The 25225-nt window shown below is 40.5% G+C and overlaps 1 protein-coding gene across 2 annotated transcripts; it reads left to right on the forward strand.

The window, feature by feature from the left end:
- Positions 1 to 234: 234 nt before the first annotated feature.
- Pzl (Piezo-like) lies at positions 235 to 24716 on the forward strand. 2 transcript variants are annotated; one of them, XM_033385906.1, is made up of 24 exons: positions 235 to 368; positions 421 to 682; positions 735 to 958; positions 1018 to 1144; positions 1204 to 1323; positions 1375 to 1741; positions 3041 to 3238; positions 5399 to 5946; positions 6003 to 6558; positions 6612 to 7095; positions 7153 to 7963; positions 10763 to 10893; positions 19741 to 20051; positions 20114 to 20406; positions 20467 to 20978; positions 21029 to 21089; positions 21136 to 21297; positions 21349 to 21496; positions 22090 to 22466; positions 22524 to 22572; positions 22633 to 23077; positions 23129 to 23365; positions 23975 to 24176; positions 24230 to 24716. In XM_033385906.1, exons 1-24 carry the CDS (start codon positions 308 to 310, stop codon positions 24585 to 24587), a joined length of 7044 nt encoding a protein of 2347 aa, XP_033241797.1. In that variant the 5' UTR covers positions 235 to 307; the 3' UTR covers positions 24588 to 24716. The 2 variants fall into 2 exon arrangements, with proteins under 2 accessions (XP_033241797.1, XP_033241796.1); XM_033385905.1 differs by having other exon boundaries at positions 236 to 368; positions 22524 to 23077.
- The last annotated feature ends 509 nt before the right edge of the window (positions 24717 to 25225 follow it).

Raw genomic sequence — 25225 nt, forward strand, 5'->3', positions numbered from 1 at the left:
TGGCATTTGTGCATGCAAATATGTTCAACTTGAATTCATCAAAATGAACGTTGATGAGATTCCATCGTATTAACCGTCGATGTCTTGTTCGCGCTTACTTTTAGTTACTATCTTCTTTAACGATATATTTTTTTTCGTCTTCAGTCTTCAGCACACTCCCTTAATCATTTCTACTTATGTATGTATATGTTTCTACTTGTTGTATTACCAAGAGATGAAATTAAATTAAAGATGACTATTCAAAAACTGTCAATCAATTTGACTTTTATTTAATTCTGCTCCGGAATAATTTTACTAAGTCTAGAAAATGGCGGAGTTTGTATTACTAATGCTAGTACGCATTTTGTTACCGGTGACTTTAATCATTGGTAAGTTAGATAAGTTTATAAAAGAATAAAACTGATAACCCTTTCAAAATAGTATCCCTGGTTCGCCCAGTTGGTTTGTCATTTGTCTACCTTTTCATGTTCTTTATGTCGCCGTGGCTATTGCAAACCAAGAGTCGTACACAACGTACAATGTTACATGCATATCTAATAGTTCTGTGTGTGTTAAGTGTTTTGTTTATAATTGGGCATATTATAATTAATTTGGTCAATTTATTTCATTTTCGCTTGGCCTTGAGCATAGAACAAGTTTTCATTTTGCGTCAAGTTGGCTTTATCTATTTTAAGCGACTTCGGTAAGATTGTATCTACTTTTTTTTCATATTTAAGCTAAATGATACTCCATAGACTGATCACCGTTATGCAGTGGATACTTCCAGATATATTTATATTTATATGTACTCTGGCTTTATTTATTTTTGCAAAAATTTCTGCTAAGAAACAGAGAATGCATTTTCAAGATGAAGAAGAGGAAATTATTCGGAAGAATAGGGAAACCAGCGGTAGTTTAAAAATGGCCGAAATGAATCGACTTTTAATTATTGTTTATATTCGATCCATACTCAAAACATGTAAATATAGTGATCTCTCTTTTATTAGCATACAAATAATAATGTATATAATCTGACAGCTCCAATTTTTTCTCTCATTGTACTCTACTTCGCTGCTACTTTAAGACCATCCCTACCCGGAAGCCTATATTTTCTGATGTTCATTATAGCTGGGACCTATTGGGCGATTTACCGTCAATTGCACCGGTACATTTATATCGAAACAATTTTTTTGTTAATATATTTCTTGACTCTTTAACATATAGCGGAATGCATTACCCTCTTATATTTATGGTCATTGCTCTGTCACTTCATATAACATTTATTATTGGCTGTCAATTGCCAGTAGTACAAAAATTAATCAACACCGATACAATTTGGTCTCGGTAAGAGGTAAAAGGGGAAAGATGATCTTAATATTAATTTTAAGCCAACAGCATTATGGGAATGGAGATTTTACTTCGGCTTTCCGAGCATAACAATAATGGAAAAATAATCGAGTTTAATCAGGAATTGAATGTGGATTCATATCTAAGCCCAGTAGCTTTGATGCTGGCCTATTTTGTAACAACCCTCAACCTTATTCACCGTGCACAATATGAGCTTACTTTTAACAGTATACGTATGAACTTAGGACCGAAGCCCAATGATATACCATCTCAAAAGCAAACCGTACATGAAAGTAATGAATTAATATCGCCTAACGCGCAACCATCAATGCTGGAACAATTTTTTTATATGCTTTTTGATATCACGTCCGTTATCTATAAGAATAGCTACATTTTGATGAATACAATTATGATGGTAAGTGTTACTTACTTAGTTACTTTCGGCATTGCTTGCGTTGCGGTCTAATGTAAAAATATTAGTTCTGTTATATTTGAATGTAATCACATATATGTACATATGTATATATTTGCATATTTACCGAAGTACAATTTTAAAAACTGACTAGTCCTATTTTTTTGATCGGTGAGAAAGATTTCAATCATAACTTGTTGGACAGTAAACGAATTTTAGCACAGTAAGGTTAAGATATTTCATTGTTTTGAACACACCCGATGAAAGTAAATGAACGAAAATTAATTTCGTCGACCGCATCATGTAGATTGATATTGGTCTAATATGTTTTGGTAGGTATTGGTCCAGTGGTGTGGTTTGTAATAAAAGAATTCACCTTTTTCCTACCTATTTCCGACATATGTGTATACTCTATACTCGGTCTCAAAGAGTATATGCGTCAAATTAAAAAGTTAAAATCGTGTAAGTTAACGAGGGGGAACGTTGTGAGTTGCTGCGGAGACCGCAACTCTAGCTTTATACCCGATACTTAGTCAGTATGGCTCTCCTCCCGCAGACGCCGCTAATATTGAACGACACGACAAACAGTGCGTGCGAGGGAGTGGACGGGGCGAAGTTTTGAAATATTCTTGTAGCATTGACATATCACAAAAGTCTGGATCCAAAACATCGGTGATCTAGCTCTTATAGTCTTTGAGCAGTAGGCGCTGATAGAGACGGACAGACGGACGGACGGACAGGGCTCAATCGACTCGGCTATTGATGCTGATCAAGAATATATGTATATACTTTATGGGGTCGGAAACAATTCCTTCTGGACGTTATACACATCCACTTTTACCACAAATCTAATACACCGCAATAATCATTTTGAGTATCGGGTATAAAATTAAAAAAACAAAATGTAAACATAACTATAAAAATACTGAAAAAGGGTTTTCACATCAAATTTATTAAAATTGTATGTCAAATGGATAAATTTGGATAATACCATTTCATAAATTTAGAAAATAATAACTAAGAAAAAAATAACTAAGAAAATCAGTTTAGTATTGACTTGTAATATTTTTTGACATGGTGTACTATTTGGTGGAAATGCCTACACATATATTATTGATCATCATTATAGTTTATAGATTCCGTCGATGCCGCCTTGTCTCCTATAACATATACATAAGCACCTCATAAGCAACTCATAAGGATTTAATAAACGAAATCTTAATCTGCTTTTATTTGATAATTTTAACCACCGTATTGTAGATATGCACAGCAATAAGTTAAACTCCCATTTTATCATTACAGATTTGGTCAATTGTTTATCATAGTTGGCTGACATTTGTGTTACTCATTTGGGCAAATATTCTTTGGATGATACCAAATCAACGGCGTTCAATGATGCGTTCCAGCTTTTTTGTCGTACTTTTTGCCGAGTTCCTAGTGGTTACTCAGTATATATATGGAATGAATATTTATGAGGAGGAGTTGCCCACTAAAGTGACGGTATGTTTCACGAATATTTCACCGTGTTTTCGTAAAGAACCATGGTCCGGGTATTTTAAGGATTGTTCTACAACTCAGTATCACCAGGTATATTCTGCCATTGATGTCTGCCCTTTCGGCAGATAATTTCGATACCTGACTATCGGCGTCCATGACCATGGCCAGTCGAGCTTAACCTTTATCTCTCAGTGCCCACGTGAGGTATAACAGAGCGTGCCAATGGGTGTTTCCATTAATTTATTATAACCCGTCTTCTTAGCTTAGCTACATTCCCTCCTAGATTCATAGCATGGTTGGCGCACCATCGGCATGTATATCCAGTGAATTAGAGCAGGAAAGAGACCACATGGTTTTTTATACCCGATACTCAAAGAGTATAGGTGTATATTAGATTTATGGTGAGAGTAGATGTGTGTCACACCCAGATGTAAGCATTTGCGACGATAATAAAGTATATATATTTTTGACCCTTAAAGACTCCTGTAATATCACACGGAGTGCTGAGTTTGAATCTATATTTGAAAAAAGATGTTTCAGTGAGAGGAATAATTTTTCCTTTTCGCCATATTATATATAGTCAATAAAATAAATAAAGAATAAAAGATAGAGGCCCCAAGGAATCGTATTAGCCGGAAGACATTATTTCTAATTTTCTAATTCTAAGTTCTAATTGCAGTGGACTCTTACTTCACGTCGGAACGCTTCACAGTCCAAGTTCAACAGGAGCTGGAATTCCTGTGTGTAAAACCGATTCTTTCCGCTTTCGCTATATTCATTACTTGCTCGTATATCCCACCTTCTTCGGATATTTCAATTTATGAGCAGCACTTGTCCGCTTTAACCTCTGTTTCTTCCTCGCTATCTGATAAAGATCGTATGATAGTTCTTGGTGACTTCAACTTGCCAGGAACTGTTTGGTGTTCGGTAGACGAATCTAGTATCCTAGTGCCCATGTCACGACATGACTTCGTTGACGTCTTGCTTGACCTGTCCCTGTCTCAAGTCAATCATGCAAAAAATTCCTTGGTTCGATTGCTTGATCTATGCTTTGTATCGGATCCGACCATAGTGTTGTTAACCCGAGCCCTTCCGCTCACTATACCTGAAGACGCCTACCACCCTACCACCCATGGCTAGGAGCCGATCGTACTGCTTGTTAAAGCCAACGGTCAGCTCCTTAAAGCCCTTCCACGTCTGCCTCATAAATATGACCATGCCTCACAGCTGTAGTGCAAGCCATTATGTTTTGATATGGCATCGCCGACGAAGCCCGTAAACCCAGCGCATTTTGCGGGCAATACGCTATCGCAGAGCCATCAGGGGATACTCGGCTGAACATGGGTGATCTCTTTCCGACAGGATTTTTTTGGCACATACAACAGAAAACTCCATAATAAAAAATTTGAACAAAATAACAATATTTCATAACAAATGGCTATCAAACAAGTGTGCCAGACATACGCTACTATGAGAAGAGGAGAACAGTTGCAGAAGTAGCTAATGAGAGAGAGAGAGCTACTGAACAGAATGTTACGAGAGCGAGAGAGAAAGAACAGTTATTAAAGTTGAGGTACAAGACTACAAGACGAGATCTGTAATGCAATGTAATGCGTACTCACGGCAACAACAAAAACACGACAAGCCGAAGTTATATAAATAATGTTTTAAAACAAATCAAAAGGCATGCACTCGCAAAACAAAAGGAAAATATGCGGAGCGCAAAACAAAAACAGGTCTGATATACGAAAGACATCGAACGATTTTTGCGATTGTGATTCACGTAACTCCACCATCTTCTGTATTGTTTTCATGGATTTGTTCACCTGAAATTATATACCTATCCTTATATCTCGTATGGTTCTGGACTTGATCGTTTTTCGACTCAAATTGGCCCCACTGCCTCTTATTGGCATTGCTCAAATATATAAAGTTCTCAGATTACATTTGAATGAATTTCATGACGCCACATTTACAGTAAATGCTATCGGCTCAGATTAGCGAGATTACCTTGGTAATCGTAGTAACAATATTCTGGGCTTTACAGGTGCTGCACGATGCTATGCCTTAAAACTAATTAATCTGAATTAATTTTAATAATTTGTGACACGAGAATTTTGTATATTAGAAGATATTAAATAAATTCCTTCTGTTGTTTTTTAGAGTTGTGGCTTTAATCTGGAACAAATTGGCTTTGTTCATCCGCAAAATAAAGGCAGTCAACCGTGGATTCCTTTAACAGTGAAGACTGGATTTCTATTTACTTTTTGGATAACATCTCGTCAGTATTTCAAGGAAAAAGCTGAGGATAGGACGCAAAGTGATCTCCTTCAGCAAATCTTTGGACCTCATCACTCACGTTCTGAGCACTTGCTTTTTGAAAAATCACAAGCACCACGACTCATCGTATTTATTTTCAAAAGTGTTACAAATTTTATAACGCGGATATGGATGTGGCTGTTGATATTTTTAATATTCTTATGTGCAATGATTGATCGTGTCATGACTGGTTTTCGGATTTGCTACATGTCACTCTTTCTTCTCTTTTTGATGGTCTTCCAGATGTCTCTTCAACTTTGGATTAAATTTCTCTATGGATATTGGATGTTTCTTATTTTCTATGCGATGTCAATACTGACAGTTATTTATACATATCAATTCGACAATTTTGATTACTATTGGCACCAGTTTTTAAATGTGCAGCCAACATTGTGAGTCAAACACGGTTTTCTTTTTTAATTTTTGTTCACTCTTGGTTTAAAAATAGGCAAAATGATATTGGCCTGCGCCGCTATCAGACGAAAGAACTGTTTTTACATCTCCTTATACCCACATTAACGGTTATATTTACTGTGGTTCAGCTACATTATTTTCACCGTCTTTTTATGGATTCAGTTCGACGGCCAAAACCAACTGATCAAAAGATCCGTGGTTCAATCATGACGTTTAACGTAGGAAGTAATACTCCACAAAAGGTCTTTGATACATACAAGCAGTCATGGAAAGTATTTTTTTCCGCCGGATATAGAAAGCTGCGCTCCAAAGGTCGACGATGGTTTAGGCCAGGCAAACTGATTACTTGGGGATTTTTGGAAATGCATATGATAAAAGCGGTGATACTGACGTCATTCTATTGTGCTATTTCCGAAGTTTGCTTTTTTAATTTCTTTTTAGTTTTACTTTCATTAATAAGCGTATGTGTTAATCGCTTCTTAAGACGTGTAATTTTCAGAGTTGTGACATTTTGGGTTTCGGTGTTGGTTCTCATGAAAATGATTTATCAAATAAAGTACCTGGATCAGAGCCAATACGATTACAAATGTGTAATAATGTAAGTGTAACGCATTTGAACTGAACTTATTTAACTTATTTATAGAAAAACAACACTGTAAATTTTGCGGAATGGATGGGCTTAAGCAAAATGGATCCAACATTTAGTTCGCTTTTGCGGTACATATCGCCGTATATCGTTTATATGATCGTTACTTCATTGCATGCAGTTGTTAAGCTCAGGGATCATCTTATACGATACTCAATGTTCAAACGCAAAGAGCGCAAAGTATTGTTTCCAAAAATAAGTAGACAAGATGCTGAGCGTGATTTTGCAGGCCTTATAAAATATCTGTTAAACTATGGTTATTTTAAATTTGGACTAGAGATTACACTCATTGGAATAGTCTCCACTATTGCTCTTAGGCGCGATTTGCTTGCACTGACTTATGCAGTTTGGCTTATATTATTACTTAGCCTGAATCGAATGCAATGTGCACGAATATGGGAAATTTTGCAGCTGTACTTTGTGCTTTCTATATTTGTGCAGTACTTATATCTTCTTAATTTTCCACCAAATCTCTGTGCTGGTAAGAACATTAATGAATTAGTTTAAATAAATACAGATTTATCAATTGTCTTTGTAGTGTCATCGAAAGATTCCCCGTATGCAAATTCTACAAATACTATTTGGAAAATGTTGGATAACTCAACAAAACTTTTCTACAAATCAAAACTTATGCTCGATTTTATTGTTCTTTTGCTAATTTCACGGCAGCGTAAATCGTTTAAGGCCGAAATTCATCATATTGATGGCTCATACCGTGGAGGTGATAACAAAAACGTAGTATATAATATAGCAAAGCTTGGACATGTGTATTTTGAAAATCCAACACATGATTTTTGTTCATATGTGCGAAACTATGCAGATGTTTTAAAAACTGCTGTATTTTGCGGTTTTTTTTGGATAACACTTGCTATAGTTTTCATGGGAGGCGTATGCAGTATGGATATTCTTTCATTGGGCTACATTATATTTGCTTTGGTATTTCTATTGCAGGGATCGGAAGTGTACTTGCAAAATATTCATTATATTATCTGTCGCTGGAACTGTCTCATTGCATTTAATATTTTAAATATTGTTGTTAAAGTCAGCATTATTGTACTAGAAAATACAATCAAGGCAATAGATAAGCCATTTCTAAATGCCCTTTTTACAGTATTGCACCATGATAGATCATTCGCCCTGCAAAAGTCCGATCAATATAACGTATCTAATGAGTTTAATTCAAGAGATGAAGACTTCCACTATGGTCCAAAAAAACTTATCTTCAAGAATACTTTGGTCTGGCATGCGATTATTTTTGCATTTATTATATTTCAACATCGAATTTTCCGGTCATACTACTTTTGTCATATTATAATGGATACACAAGCTAATACTATACTTGCTTCGAGGTAAGTGTCCTCTAAAAGTTGTTAAGCTATTTCTTCCCATTTGCTTCTTTACACTTTCACATGCGCATGAGAAAGCTCATTGTCGATCGCCGACTTAAATATATAATTTAAGCAGCACAGTTACCATTATTTTTAATACGATTCTAAAACGTATTCGCATAAATAAATTCCCTAAAAAGCGATAGAGAGACGATTTAAGGCAATCAGTCAGCTATACGCAATACATACAATAGAATTGACTGCCTGTATAAGTATGGTTCGCTGAATCCGATCTGTAACTCTCTGTGCGATCTGTAGGAGGCATTAACGAAGGCAAAATCGTCACGCCGAAGCGTCTTTTCCTTGCCGATGAAAGGGTTCCTAAAATTTGCTGTAGCTGCTGACTTTTATAAGGCTTACTCAGCTACCCGTGAGTATTCTCACTAACGGTTGTGACTCTCAGCACCACAGAATAAATCTTCTTTATATATATACATGTCGTGTGGCGGTGGTTTTTGTTGAATATAATTAGAAAGGTGCTAAGGTGCAGCCATTGGACCAAAACTTCTGCCGCATTTTGCGTTATAAAAAAATATAATTTCACGTGTCGTGAACTCCTATAACACGGCTTTACGTATTTTTATAATTTTTTATACCCGATACTCAAAATTAATATAGGGGTGTATTAGATTTGTGGTGAAAATAAATGTGTGTAACGTCCAGAATGAAGCGTTTCTGACCCCACAAAGTATATATATTCTTGATCAGCATCAATACCCGAGTCGATTAAGTCATGTCTGTCCGTCCGTCACTATAAGCGCCGAGTGCTCAGAGACTATAAGAGCTAGAGCAACGACATTTGGTATCCAGACTTCTGTAATATGTTTCTGTAACAAGTACATTTCAACATTTCGCCCCTCCCCCTTCTGCCCCCACAAAGGACGAAAATCTGTGCCATCCCAACTAGGGAGGACTGGGAGATGGACGGTAGCATATTCCAGGCAGAGGCTTTTGCCATCAGGAAAGAAGCAGAGGTCGCTCTTTTCACTGAAAGAGCACACGATGCGGTCAACCTATTCGTCGACAGCCAAGCGGCGATAAGATCCATGCAGTCGTCCGCAGTCAGTTCCAGAAATGTGTTGGCGAGCAGGGAGGCACTAGATACCCTAAGCACGACAAAGTCAGTGCGGATATACTGGATTTCCAGCCACCAGGGCATTGAAGGAAACGAGACGGCGGACGTACTAGCTAAGGAAGGCGTCGGGCTGGCAAATACGAGAACCGAGAACGTGCCTGTCTCCCTTAGAACGCTGCAAAGCGATCAAGACTCTAGAGGAGTACCACCGCCTGCAGAACCTCGAAAATCATGTGCAAGGACTGCAATGACAAACTCAGCCACTACCTGCTGCACCTACCACTTTTACCACAAATCTAATATACCCCAATACTCATTTTAGTATCGGGTTTAAAAAGCGGAGCGCAAAGCAAAATCACGTCTGGTCACTACGAAAGAGAACCTACTTGGTCAGAAATTTTACTCGGTGGAAGGCAATTCCAATAAGGAAATTCAATATTGGTCTGCAGCCATCAGGTGCTACAGGCGATTAGCGGATTCCACCGGTGTGTGCAGTTACGGCGAGTGACGGTTCTCTCGTGTCGCCCTGTATCCTAGGACATGTAATAAGGTGGCATTGTATTCACCAGCTGCTATAAAGCGGTCCCCTAATAGGTTGACGAATTCTAAAAATGTTGCTCCGGAAACGGACGAGCGTAGTGCCCAACGCAGCGGGTGGGTTTAATTTACCACTTTGAGTTTCGAAATGAATTAATGTTGCATGTAGATAGGTTGTAGCAACTGATGGTAACAGATAATGCCTGAGGCGACGCTTGATCAGAATTCCAGTACCTTCATGAGCCCTACCATCGGGATGATTTGCCGCATAGAGTTGTAGGCAGAGTTTTCAGACCATACTAGGGGTAACTGAATACGATCTTATAGTATCGGAGGTTTGGGTTTTCAAGGATACAATATTTTTATGGGCGGATGATGGCGGATTGACTTCCATCGGTGAGGGATGACAACTTAGAGTAGAAAAATATTCCAATATTTGCTTATGGCTTATGCGAAGAAAGTTTTGGAAAGCGTAAATGAAACGAACCAAATCGAAAAATTTTTGGCTGAGTCAACATGCTGCAGTCTTTTTCCAAATACGGATGTTTCAGTATATTTTCGATATAATTGGGCTTAATTAAATATAAATATTTAATTAATTAATTATGTTATTTATACTGGACTTACTTTATTAAACGTATGCGTCTTCAATGGAGTCGATAGCTGCAGGGCAAGAAATAAATCCAATTAACCGTGTTCAGGCCAGCAGCTGTTAAAGGGCAACCGCCCTGTTAGTACCCCAGGTTAACAGCCTGTTATCGCTGCTGGGAACCGCTCAGTTAATTGCCAGCTACATCGCCCTCTGCCTCGCCCTAGCTCTCCCGGTTCTCTGCTCTCTTACGATCCGCACGTCGCTCACCATAGTCTTTGCATGTAAGCGAGAACCAGTTACGTTTCCACCCCCGCTACAAGCTGCCGTCTTTCACTTATTCTCGCTAATTCTCAAATGCATGGAACATATTTATTGGAACCACACTCTGACTTCTTCATTTGGATACATACTGCCATTCGACGCCGGATAGCAGCTTCTCGATCCGCCCCCCTACAAACAAACCGGTAGTGATAAGGCAAAGATAAACCATCCGACCGTTTCATAACCTTTCGCTTAACATAATTTCAACTTTATTTATAAAAATTTGCAATTACAGGGGGGCTTCTATAATTGAAAACTTGCACTACAAGCAGATTTATGACCGTCGTGAATATGAGAAGAACGTTTTGGAGAGCGTAAAGGCTAAAATGGAACGAATTCGTGCAAGTAATCGAAAGAATTTTACAAGTAAGTTTATTATTTCTTAATTATACCTGATACTCAAAATGAGTATTGGGGTATATTAGATTTGTGGTAAAAGTGGATGTGTGTAACGTCCAGAAGGAATCGTTTCCGACCCCAAATAGTACATATATTCTTGATCAGCATCAATAGCCGAGTCGATTGAGCCATGTCTGTCTGTCCGTCCGTCTGTCCGTCCCCTTCATCGCCTAGTGCTCAAAGACTCTAAGAGCTAGAGCATCGATGTTTTGGATCCAGATTTCTGTGATATGTCACTGCTACAAAAATATTTCAAAACTTCGCCCCGCCCACTTCCGCCCCCACAAAAGACGAAAATCTGTGGCATCCACAATTTTAAAGATACGAGAAACCCAAAACGCAGAATCGTAGAGAATGACTATATCTTTTAGACTGCAGAATCTGAATTGGATCGTATTATTATTAAAGCCAGCATCAAGAAAACAATTTCATTTTTTCTCGCCCTGTCTCTCTCTGACACACACGTAGCATAGGCGGCTTTAGGTAAGGTTAGGTTAGGTTAACCCGGACGGCCCTCAGCGGGGCCACGCATAGGGCAATCTGGCCCTTAGTTATCCGGATAGGGGGGTGTATGAACCGTCGCGGGAGTGTTTAAGGGTTTTAAAGTCCCCGAGAATCGAGGTGTTTTTAGCATAGGCCAGCAGTTCCTGTGGCGCCCACAGGAGGCATCTTCCAGTGATGCCAGCACTGGGGCGCCCAGGTATCTCCTCCTTGCCCTTGAGAGAGCCGGACAGTAGCAGATGAGATGTTCCAGGTTTTCGATAGCCCCAGGCTCATCACATTTCCTACAACTGTCTCTGTTGGTGATGCCTAGCTTTGCTGCATGTGCAGCAGCCAGACAGTGACCTGTAAGTATTCCCACTAACAATCTTCAGTCCTTTCGTGGTAGGTGCAGTAGGTAGTGGCTAAGTTTCTCGTTGCGTTCCTTGCACATTATCTTCGAGGTTCTGCAGGTGGTGTTACTACTCCACCTGCTATCAGTCTGTGTTCTAACCTACTTCTCTAGATCGCATTGCAGCGTTCTAAGGGAGACAGGCACGTTCTCGGTTCTCCTATTCTCCAGCCCGACGCCTTCCTTAGCTAGTACGTCCGCCGCTTTGTTTCCTTCGATGCCCTGGTGGCTGGGAACCCAATAGAACCCCAAGATGTCTTTGTCGTGCTTAGGATGTCTAATGCCTCCCTGCTCGCAAAGACACTTCTGGAACTGACCGCGGACGACTGCATGGATCTTATCGCCGCTTGGCTGTTGACGAATAGGTTAACCGCATCGTGTGCTCGTTCTGTGCGGAGAGCGACCTCCGCTGCTTTCCCGATGGCAAAAACTTCTGCCTGGAATATGCTGCATTGGTCCGGTAGCTTATACGACAGCCTTATCTCAGGGTCTGTATAGTATAGGCCCGCTCCTACTCCTCCGTCCGTCTAGGAGCCGTCTGTGTATATATTGAGGTGCTCAGTTTGGTCCCTTCCTATTTTCCAGTCTTCAGGTCCCAAAGATGTGGTTGTTTTGACGACAAGGCAAGTTTGGGGGGTCATGTAATCAGTTGATCTGGTCATGCCCCTGCCAATTGAACTGTGCCCGTATCCTTGTGGCGATAGATTTCCTGATGCTATAAGGCGTTGTGCTGCCTTTCCTGCAATCAGGCGAGCGTGAATGTCCACCGGGTCGATTCCGAGTACAGTTTCGAGTGCTTTTGTTGGTCTTTTCCATAAGCTTATGGTATGTTCTTCTTTTCAGTAGCCTGCCACTACACTAAGGCTCCATACAGCAGAGTTGGTCGCACCACCGAGATGTAGATCCAGTGCATTAGAGCAGGTGACAGGCCCCATGTGCTGCTGAGCATCTTCTTGGATGCATAGCCTTCTTCACCCTTTCCACTACATTTGGGCCTTCATGCCAGCTTGCTGTCCAGTACTGTGCCTAGGTACTTCACCTGTGATTTTGGAGTCAGCCTAGTTTGGTCAATTTCCGGGGGTTCCATATCGGTACCTTGTACCTCTTGATAAAGAGGATGAGGTTATGAGGATACTGAGTCCTACCTCTTCCGACCACTCACGTATCTCCGTGAGTATACGTTCCATTATGTCGATGGACATAAGCCCGTCCATATGTTGATTGCAGGGTGTATGTTATTCGCTTCTAGGCGACTTGTTATTGCGGTTGTGGCCACGTTGTTGAATGCTCCTGAGATGTCTACAAATGCTCCCAAAGCATACCTTTTGTTGTGAAGGGCGCTCTCAATGGTGGCTACTAGCGAGTGTAGTGCCGTCTCCACTGATTTCTCCTTGGTGTAGGCGTGTTGGTTTGTTGACATCAGTCCCCCTACCTCATTCCTGATGTGTAAATCCAACAGCTTTTCTAGTGTTTTTAGTATAAAGGAGGTAAGGCTTATCGGTCTGTAATTTTTGGGACTCACGTGGCTGCACATTCCTGTCTTAGGGAGGAAGACAACTCTCGAGGTTCTCCATTGGATAACATTGGATAGCATGCCCGTACTTAGGCATGCTGAGTATATTACGAAGAGCCATGGGGTAATAACCTCTTTGGTCAACTGCATCATGGCTGGGAATATCCCGTCCAGTCCTGGTGCTTTTATGCCCACGAAGGAGTCTATGGCCCAGTGGATTCTCTTAGTGGATAACAGACCTATTGGGGGGTGCTGTTCCTCAGTTGCTAGGTCCTGATGCTCCTTGGCGTCAGTGACCTCGGTGCATCCAGGGAAATGCGCCTCCATTAGTGCTGTTAGGGCTTCTTTACTGCCCTCTGTCCACTGTCCGTTGTCTAGTTTTAGTTGGCTCTGTACTGTGGGCTGCTGTGAAAGCAGCTTCCGGAGCCTAGCGGTTTCGGGCACTTTTTCGATGTTGGAGCAGAAGTTTCTCCACGAGTTCCTTTGTGCCTTACGTATTTCCTTCTTGTAGCTCCTAAGTAGGATCTTATATTCCTCATTAACAATCTCTTCTTTCGCTTTTTTGTCGATCTTGAAGAATTCCTTGAGGTTGTTCTTTGGAGAGATAGATCTCGGTTGCACCAGAGTGGCTTGGACCTCCTCTTCGTTCTCGAGGGTTTGCACGATGCATGGTAGGCGTTCAGTAACTCGTTGGATAGGGTCTTTAGGGACTTCTCTATATCCTCCGCGGATTTCACTGAACCCGGATTCGCGAGCTTCGAAGTAACTGTCTTTTTAAACTTTACCCAGTTTGTGTTCCGGGGGTTTCCATAGACTGTTATCTTCGAAGAGTGTTTGAATTCGCACTTGAACTGAATGTAATTATGGTCTGAGAAGGATGGTCTTTCGAGGACTCTCCAGTCAAAAAACCAAGCTAGTCTTTCCCGTGACAAGAGTTAGGTCTTGCACGTTTGACGAGGTGGGATACACGAAGGTGTGTTCCTCCCCCACGTTTGCTACGTCTAAGTTAGTGGATAAGATAAAGTCTAGGAGTGACTCACCTCTATCGTTGATGTCAGGGCTTCCCCACATATTGTGATGGGCGTTGGCGTCTGCACCGATGAGGAGTTGGAGATTTTTGGAGCCGGCTTCTGTCACCAGACTCCTAAGTTCTTCCGGTGGGGCGGGTCTGTCGTGTGCCATGTAGCAGGAAGCTGCAATTAGGCGTTTTTCCTCGCTCTCCAGCATCAGCATCGTCAGGTCATCCGTGTTGTAATGAGACATAAGATGAGCATGGATTCCCTTCCGTACGAGTACGGCGGTTCTGTTCCTGCTCACCGATGTTGAGTAGAGAAGGCTGTAATTTGTGACTTTCGTCCGACGCAATCCACGGCTCCTGGACTAAAGCTATGTCGGCGGGCCCTTGCTACATGGCAATGAGGAGCTCCGCCGACGCTACCTTGCTTTTATGAAGATTGAGTTGCAGCACCCTTAGTGTCATAGATGGCTAACTCAACCTCACATGACGGGTTGACTATGATTGTCAGGTCAGCGTCCTCCTCCACCTCCGAGTCGTCCAGCGCAAGACCCTGGGCGGCCTCCACTATGGTCTCCAGACCTAGGTCCTTCTCGACCTCACCTGCCTGGAGGGTGTGCGCATCTTTGTCCTCGGGGTGGCGCTTTTTCAGCCGTAGGTATACGCTACCTCCGCCCCACGCCATCTTCCCGAACTTGGGATACAAGATGTCCACCGCCTCTTTGCTGATCTGGAGGATCACGTGATGGCCCCCCTCGTTGGGTAGTAGGCTACCGGCGTGCAGAACCTTCCAGTCAGCCGTTGGCACGTCTTGATTTTGCCTCTGCAGCAGCTTCAGTGCTCGCTCCCCCTGGACAGCAATGGGGAAGACCTTCGCCTTTGGTATGGACGGGATCAGCTCCCTGTCTGCCACCTCCAGCTTGGCCCCCTCCCACAGAGCTTCCAGTAGGGGCACCTTCTGCACCAGCCACTGCCGCGTTGGGTCGTCATTACACTTGAGGATTTTGACCCCGTTCAGCCATCCCGCTCCATCGAACGTGGGCATCGGAGCGTTAGGGTCCTCCTCCATTCGCGAGAATAGTGCCTCGACGAGCTGCGCGTGGACTAACTTCCACTGCGCCGCCGTCATCTTCCCGTTCTCGTCGCTGCGGTCGATCAAGGCCACAATGAGATGTCTCTTGGACACCTCGCTCATGGCCTTCTGTCTCTGCTTCCTCGTCTTCGGCTGGGGGGTGGCCACCTTGGGACCGCGTTGCCGCTTGCTCGCCGGAGTGTCTTTGGCAGCACTCTCGATCGAGCGTTGCCTCTTGGTGGCCAACATCTCCTCCATCTTGTTGGCGAATCCACCGTTTGTTGTCTTCATCTGGGGCAACTGCGCGTAGTGCTCGCGGCCCTGCTGTACCCGTTGCTCAGCCCAGGCTAGCTTGGACTTCTCCTCTTGGGAGATATCCGCCTTGCCCTGGAGCCGGCTCAGTAACTTGAGGGCCGCCTTATACTGAGCTTTTGCCTTCATCCCCTCCCTACCCTACGCAGGGAGCTGGTACCTGGTTCCGGCGAGCGGCTTTCCTCTTCGGTCTTGCTAATGGATAGCACGCTCTCCGTGTCCGAGTCTGCGTCGACAACGGCACCCGCGCGGCTCACCCTGCAATGCGTCGTTTTTGCGGCAGTAGTATTACAACTGACATGACCTGCTCCCGCCATGCCCGAGGTGTGACCGCTGGCGACACGCAGAGAGGATTGCTCCTCCCCGTGCCCGCCGGTGGTAGCAGTCACGCTTTCCACCGACGTTTGGGTTGACATCCCAACCCGTGTTTGCTCCTTATCAGCCGCCATATTTGGCCCGAAGGTCCATACCAGTTAATGTTTTTCGGGGGGACCACCCCCTAGCGTTTTATGCCTGGCCGGCAGGCACCTCTAGCTATGGCTTGGTTCAGCTCCCCCGACTTTAGATCGGGAAGACGATGGACCATAGCCTTAGCTAGACACTGCATTACACCGGGCAGGGCAAGCGACAGTGCATTATCCTCGCCCGGAATAATGCAGTGTCCATTGCCCAGCCGGCACCCTCGTGGAGGGATCAGCTAGAGGGTTTTTGCCAGCCCATAGGCAGCTTTGCTTAGAGTAAAACATTAGCTCCTAGATCTCAGAGACTATAAAAGCTAGAGCAACCTCACCCCCTTCCACCCACGCAAAGGATGCAAATCTGGGGATATTCACAAATCTCAGAGACTATTATGGCTAGAGTAACCAAATTTAGTATCCGCACTCCTGTTAGATCTCACTATAAAACGTATATCTCAAAATTTCGACCAACCCCCTTCTGCCCCCACAAAGAACGAACAACTGTTGCATACACAATAATGCAGATGCTAGAAAACTAAAAACGCAGAATCATAGATAACGATTATATATATCAGGTTGTGATACCCAACGTCACGCTCAGACTGATTTTCTGTCTCTCTCGCACGCACTCTTTGTCGTGTCATTTAATATTAGCGGCGTCTGCTGGAGGAGAGCCATACTGACTTAGTATCGGGTATAACTGTAGAGTTGAGGTTTCCGCAGCAACTCACAACGTTCCCAGATCGTTTTTTCGCATCGATCATAAGTCCTACTCCTTTATCCGTCAAAAGAAAAGTCGATGGGTGCATTTGAACATTAGGCAATCATTTTTACCGTATTTTTTTCATGGCACTGAGTATAAGTGCGACTCTATTGTGATGAGTGTTTGTAGTGAGGCTGACGATGCTCAATTCTCCAACGTCGAAATTGTTGATCCAGTGAAAGTCCTAGAAGCCGTTGCATGAAATGAAAGGTTGTTGTGATTCGTGGTATATGAATATATGTAGGTATGTATTTGGTTCGGGGGTCGCACGATAGATCGGCCTTTTGAATCGGGGTGTGGAAACATAACTAACTCTATGCTTTATGATTTAATTTGCGGTGAGCGCCGTGTGGATCGTGTATCGTAGAGGTCTTCCGAGCGCCCCTCTGAGCTCGCGAGAGCGAGTTGGGACCGGAGCGCACGGAGTTGACACAGTACGCGGCAATCATATGCTGCTGGCCTGAACAGTGAGAGAGATTACAGCATTTCCCAGGTCGGGAAATGGCAGAAAATGTAAAAAGCGGACTTCTCCTCTTTCTCGTCCCGGCAACATCTACGGAAGTCATTGTGGGGGATCGACAGTCTGGAGTCGCTTGTGACAATCTGCCAGTGTCCAGGAATGACTCGAGTACCTGCAAAGCACTGTACTCTGCTGAGTCCGTAAGGCTCTGCCGAGCGTTTCTACGATCGACGTGGCCAAATCTAACGCCAGATTTTGCAGGTGATGGTTTGCTGTCATCGCCTGCTTGCATTTTGCACAAAATTCTCGCGCGTCCCTCTCCGGTCGTTAATTTTCATGATATGCACACTAATCCGGAAATATGCACACTGAGTATTTGACTAGGGAGAGTTTGGAGGCAATAGAAAGGTCCTCATTGATTGCTTCAACGTCTGCCTGGAACATACTACAACGATCCGGGAGCCTAAGGCAATATGTTGATGTTGAGCCATCAGCGTAAGTTTGGACCGAATTTGCAGGTCCTGGTTCGCCCATCTCCCAGTCCTTCCTAAGTGGGATTGATATCTGGAAAGGCGTCGAGAGGTGATCATTAGGTTAACAGTCATCTGTCGAAGATTCCAGAGTGTCCATTCTCTCTCATTCTGAGAGTGGAAAGTTTTTCCACCTTCTTTCTCAATCCAATCGAATCGTCAAAAACATCAGACGTGTTTTCCGCCAGATGATACAAATATAATGCTATTTACCGCAAATTAATTCGCATGGCCATGAATATGATCACTTTGTGCTATGGATACCAATAAAAATCGATTAAATATTAAATCTTGAACAACCAAATCCCAACATATAAGAGCACAAGCTCTGTAAGCAATACAGAAATAATGAGACAACAGAAATTCTCTCGGCAGCAACAACACGACGAACGTCGAATGTCGTCACTCAGGAACAACGCTTACTTCTCTATACGTTCACCCGAGGTAACCGTACCAACAACAACTGCACTGCAAGCGACAAGAACTGACTCCTGATAGTATGCCTATAGGTAAAAATTAAGTTCACCCAATCTACAAGCACCAACATCTACAGCACCGTTGACTCACCGTTGAGGAACCATACAAACGAAATGGACCCGTCCAATAAAAAACTGTCAAATTGATTATTGTTTAGAGTTTATAGTTAAATTATGATCAGCTAAACTGTGTAGAAATAAGAATGAACAAATCTTAAAATTATCTACTACTTGAAAGTAAACTATAGTTATACTAAAAGGTCTTCACGACCTCAGTGATCGCATTTTTGTCCGTAAAATATATTATATGGCGCGTTTTTCCCCGAAAAGAATATACATCTGCTTTAGAGAAAAACGGGGCAATTCTAGGACGATTTGATTCCTAAAACAATTGACGCGAAATCTTTCACGAAGCATCTGTCGTTACTTGCCAGGCCCAAGAACGATCTTAGGCCGAACAGCGTTGTTGGCTCTCAGGGTCTCGAGGTATTCCCCGCATGTCTTAAAAAAATTGGACATCTCTCGAGCGACTCTCATGTTGGCGTCCTAGAGGCTTTTCAACACCCAGTCGACGTGGCTAACATAGTCGTCTTGAGACTTAAAGAAAATAAATTGTGCATCGACATGTTAGCATGTTTTGCCGAATTGTTCGGGCAAAGCATCATCGATTGCTCTCTGGAAAATGCTACCTGCATTTCGTAGACCAAAGGGCAGTCAACAAAACTCCTACTTTCCTCCATTTACGGAAAATACGTATTTTCTCGGTCGCGCTCCGCCAAGTTTTTTTGGTGGTATCCAGACTTCAAGTCCACTGTTGTGAAGTATTTGGCAATACCCAAGTTTTCTAAGATCATTGAGATGCTTGCCATCGGGTATATGTCGATTTTTTGATTAAGCTTCCGAAAGTCCATTACGAGACGTTTCTTATTATTGCCCGCATCAGTGGGGAGGAGCTGGTTGTAACCAGCTGTAGTGTGTTCTATCCTCTGCTGCCAATTTATCGTGGTGCGCTATGACGTGTTTGTCTTCCACGCAAAATTGTGATTCCGCCCACCCAAATAAATTCTATTGAAGTGGTTACGCTAAGTCACGCGTGAAAGTCACGCGGCTACTTATTCTTTCCCTCTTTCACACACTCTTCTTTTTGTCGTGCCTCCGACGGTGGGGACGAGATATAACGACTATTGTTTGAGAAGAGAGATGTAGCTGACGGTGCGGTATGGAAGGGTGGTTTTTTACTTCCAATACAACACCTGCCAGCTAAAGCAATGATGTAATAGTACCTGGGCATTACGAGATTAAAATCCTTTCCTTTTTCAACAGAAATTAGCTCCTTAGATGCACATAACTTTTCGCCACGTACATCGATGCATGTTCAGTATAGTGCAGAAGTAAGGAGCGTTTTACAGGACTATACTGCAAAGCCAGCCAAGCCCAACACCCATGTTACGGATATGTATTTTACGCGTTCTCCACAGCCTAAGCGCAGGGACTTACGCCTTCATCCACACGCAGTTCGTACTGGTGATTACTATATGTTCGAAGAGTTTGATGATGATGATGATATGGATGTATATGAAGAATACGATTTTCTAGAGAAAGAAGATTTGCGTGCTCGACAAATGCGACTACCAGTAATATTAAAGAAAAATATATACTTAAATTTCCTTTACTTTACATTAGATAATTATTTTAGTCAAAATCCAAAACAAATCCTTTTCGTGAGACTCGTGGGAGTCAAGAATATAGCTATGAAGAAAGCTCAGACTCCGATTACGAAGACTTTGATACGCATCCTGTGATTAAGCTTACATCAGAACTAATTGTCTTATTGACATTCAGATTAAATCGTCTTTCAAGAAATTATCGTTTTGTGCACAAGGTATTATCTGCCGAAAAAAAGACACTGCAAGAGATAAGCACTATGAATCGCCTGGGACTGTCAAACACTGCAGCAATGTTTGATTTTTTAAATCAATCATTGAATGAGTAAGTTTTTAATTGTAACTTTGGCGCTGAATACTATTAAAAAAACAATTCAATTCAAAGAAAAATTAGCGCATCCGGAAAGGATTCTGGAATAAATTTAGTCTCTAAAGGAGATGATTTTACCACACTTGACCATAATGATTTTGTGCGAATGCTAATTTCTATGTGGTATGCTCTTATAGCTAATACCCAGGCGATTTGCTATTTGGCAGTATTTATTAACCAAGCAGCCAATTCGTCAATAATTTCCTTACCGATGCCATTTTTGGTTCTTTGCTGGGGTTCTCTTACATTGCCACGACCAACCAAAACTTTCTGGGTTACTCTTATTACTTATACACTGGCTATGATATTTTTTAAATCCATAATGCACCAAAAGATTGTGCTTGATCAACAATTTATAAATCGAAAAAAAAACACAGTGAATTTTGAACTAGTTATGAAACATGGAAATGCTGTTTACGATCTGCTTCTACTTGTGGTACTCTTCTGGCATCGATATATGCTGAAAAAGCAAGGCATTTGGACTATGCTACGAACAAATTCAGAAGTCTTATTGCTTGAAAGAAATCGTACGTCTATTCAAGTATATCATTCACATATTAATATTCAACTATTTCAGCCAGCAAAATAAAACGCACCTATAGCAAAGAAAAACCGGCAGATATATTGGAGCGTTTACGGTAAGAACGAAAAGTTTACTGTCTCAATCTAAATGTGTTCTTTAAGGCAAGAGGCAGGGGGTGAGCCAAAAGATCCTCACCGCAGCAGTGGTTCACCAAGTGAATTCGATCGAGACATCGATGATGTGCTTCGCCCGAGTATGGAAAACAAATATGTTTATCAGAACATTGAATCAGAGTATTATCGCAGAACAATGCAGCGTTTAGCGTAGGTATATTTTTAAAAAGAGTCCGTAATGTAATCAAAATTTTCTTGTAGGCACAAAGGAGGATTCTTGTCCGCCTTTTATAAGTTTTTTTCAGGTCTGCGTTACAAAGCCCGTTTATCAACAGATGTATATACATTAATATTTCTTTGTGATTTTGTTAACTTTTTTGTGTTGCTTTTTGGTTTTCCGAAGTTTGCGGTAAGTAATTTATAAGGTATTTAACGTTCACCTAACTTTACGCAATAAGTCAGCTAGTAAAAAAAAGGAGCATAGTTTTGGTAAACCGAATTATCCTTTATTCTATACCCTCCAATAGAGTATATGATTAAATGTTCCGATTTTGATAAAACGTATCATTGCTGTGAAGAAAACTTAGAAACTAAGAGCAGCTAAGTTTGAATAGAAAAAAAATATTTTTCCCACTAAGAGGTCATTCTATAACTATGATAATTTTCTCATTCGGGAATTTACAGTATGATCACGGCCGTTCCGCGTAGCGATCCTATTGCGTGTGGCACTCGTTGATGCACTTAATGTACGTCAACATTATAATAATATAATATATATAATATATAATATATAATATATAATATAATATAATATATAATATAATAAAATCACAAATTTGTTATAAATAGATAGAAATTCTTTGTAGGGATCAAGAAGTAAAGGTATTTTAAGCGTATTAAGATCTTAGTTATTTAACTTCTTTTTATTTATTTTAGTGTATGCATTGACAATTTAATATGTTTTATTAATATTTTATTTGTAATTAATTTATATTTTTACAGTATCGACATAAATATACCACCAGTGTTTTGCAGACATATATTCAGGGAAACAAAGTTCCATTCAGTTTTCTGCTTATGCTGGTCGTTCAATTCCTTACAATCGTAACAGAACGTGCAATATATTTACGAAAGGCACTTATATACAAAATAGTATTTCATTTTGTTACTGTTGTTGGGATACATATTTGGATGTTCTTTTTAGTTCCTTACGTTACAGGACACAGTTTTGGAGAGACAGCCCCTGTTATATTTTATTTGGTAAAATGTCTTCATATGTTATTATCTGCCTACCAAATACGATGTGGATACCCTAAGCGCATATTGGGCAACGTATTTACAAAGGGTTATTCGCTGGTTAACTACGTCGCTTTTAAAATGTATGCTTAATTATTATGTTAAAGAAGCACGATATATTAATTTTCTTTATAACATAGCTATATGGAGATACCATTTCTTTACATCCTACGAACAATGTTGGACTGGGTATGCATTGACACGACTCTCACAGTAATGGAATGGATAAAAATGGAAGACATCTTCCAGTCGGTTTTTATTGTTCGCTGCTATAGACAAATGGATACAGACTTTCCCGTGTTACGGGGCGAGCCCAAGGCATTATATGTCAAACTTTTAGTAGGCGGAACAATTATATTAATACTTATAGCCCTTATATGGAGTCCCTTGTTTATTTTTGCACTTATTGGGACGGTGGGCAAGCCCAATATCCCTCGAAGGGCTGACATAACCGTTAAAATTGGCCACTATGAACCAATATATGTATCTCAAAGCTATTCTGGCATACATCAATTTTCAGACGCAAATTATAAAGAGCTAACCAACAGTTTTTACTTGGATAATTATGCCACTGATCATATAAGGGTGTATGATGCAGTCGATATAACAGCAATAAAGTTCGATGCCAACTCCTTAACTTTGTGGAATATGTCCCCCCCCGATAAAAAACGTTTGTTAAGTGATTTAAAAAATGGTAAGTTAAATTAAAATTGTTCTTAGTCACGATTACAGCCAAATATTTTAGGTAAAAAACTGGAGATTCGCTTAAATCTCTCATTAAAGACTTCAGTTACGACAGAAACTATTACTACTGAAATGGCATATACCCTAACAAGGGGCAATAAAAAAATCAGAGAAATGCTAATTAAAATGATGTATGCTACAAACAGCAACGCGAGAGTGATTATACCAGATATTCTACCAAAGTTCATTACTGTACAAAAACAGGACGTAAAAATAAAATTTATCAAGGATTACAATGGTATGAGTTTGTTAAACTATGTAACTGCCAATTCTGAGACTCAAAACTAATTGTACTCAGTACTCATAGGTTACAAGAGTATATTTAATTGAATCCAGACCCCATAAACTATGCATACTCTTTCATAAGATATAATTTACATGATCGAATCTTTATACCGATGCACCTTTTAATGTATCCGTTTAATGTCCTTTGCAATTCTTAAGAACTAAATAATATTACGCTTTAAATAACAAAAACAATGCCAATTTGACGGCTAGTACGGTTTATGAAAAATCTGAAAAAATTGTTTTTGATTTTTTATTTATTTATTTTTTTATAAGGTCGTTTTTTATAAATAATAAAAATTAACACAAATAGCAATATACGATAGCATTATATACTGTAATTATTTAAACTACTTTTATAATGACTTGTTGTTTATGATGACCATAATAATATGTACATATTTATATTACATGTACATATGTACATATTATATTATATGTATGTATGTATATTTATATACATACATATGTCCAATGTACATATATTCATATACATTTTCAGGTATTATTAAAGTTTATTAATGCATCATTAAAATAAATCAATAAACTTTTTATTTTTTAGGAAAATATGCGCGGCCAATTATTTTAGAAAAAAAAGAAGATGATGGAAAAGTCTGGTGGAATATGTACGATTATTGCAACGATAAGTTTTATACGGAAATTTTATCTAGTTTACCACGAAGTGATTGTGAAGGTGGTGTAGTCTTTTATATTTTTAATGATAAATCGTTTCCGAGTACCATGAGCTTTTTAGAAAAAACTGGGTATGCTGTGATATTATCCAAACAGACACCTACATCTACTGCTTACTTTTTAGGATTATTGGACTCTATACAACATTTGTGTATGTAGTTTCCAGAGTTATACGCTCTCTAATCGCCAACAATCACAGACGAATCATGTTTGAAGATTTACCGTACGTTGACCGAGTACTTAAGCTGTGTAACGATATATACCTAGTTCGAGAAACACAGGAGTATCGGCTTGAAGAAGATTTGTATGGAAAATTGTTATTTTTGTACCGATCTCCAGAAACACTCATAAAATGGACGCGATTTAAGGAAGATTTACCAGATGATATATCGACGTCCCAGCTAAGTATGGGAAAGAGTAAATCCTCCATTAATGATGATGATTCGGTACAAACTTCTACGTCAACTCAGAAACGTCCGTAAATGCATTATTGTCAAACAAGTTTAAACAGGAGCACAGTTTTTAATTCTGGAAAAACACGCAATATACATATATTTTCTTTTGGACATGAGTCTTTAATTTTAAATACAGTTGTTGGTTATAATAATTTACTTTGTGGATAACCTTTTAATTTTTTATTTTTAAAGCCATTCAAAATGTATTTATGGTTCACGAAACAAAAACGAATGCCTCCTAAAACAGTGTGGCCAGTCTATCGATGGATTTGATTAGTTGCAACTCCAAAATGTTAAGACTTTAAGAAAAGTCTAGACATTTGCGAGTTGAGTTGTAAATTCAAACTAAATTTTATTCTTAAAATCAGAGCCTTATATGTGATTTGACAATGAGGTAGGAGGTACAATTTGGTAATCTCTAATTATCGTTAGACCTACGCAGAGGATACACTTTACTGAGGGTGTCTATTTGAGTACATGCTTACACTAGTTTTATTTTAGGACCGCATTTGTTAAGTTTTTTCCCCACTTGTGTTTTTTTGTCGTATTAACAGATCTCTGTTTACATCCGTGCTTTCACAACTTGTCTTTAGAGATCGGTTTTGTTACATGAGTGAATATGTACAATAATATATTTATGTTTGAACATTCTGCAAGGGGCCGAA

This window comes from Drosophila pseudoobscura, chromosome 2 (assembly GCF_009870125.1).
Source record: "Drosophila pseudoobscura strain MV-25-SWS-2005 chromosome 2, UCI_Dpse_MV25, whole genome shotgun sequence".
Classification (NCBI taxonomy): Eukaryota; Metazoa; Arthropoda; class Insecta; order Diptera; family Drosophilidae; genus Drosophila; species Drosophila pseudoobscura.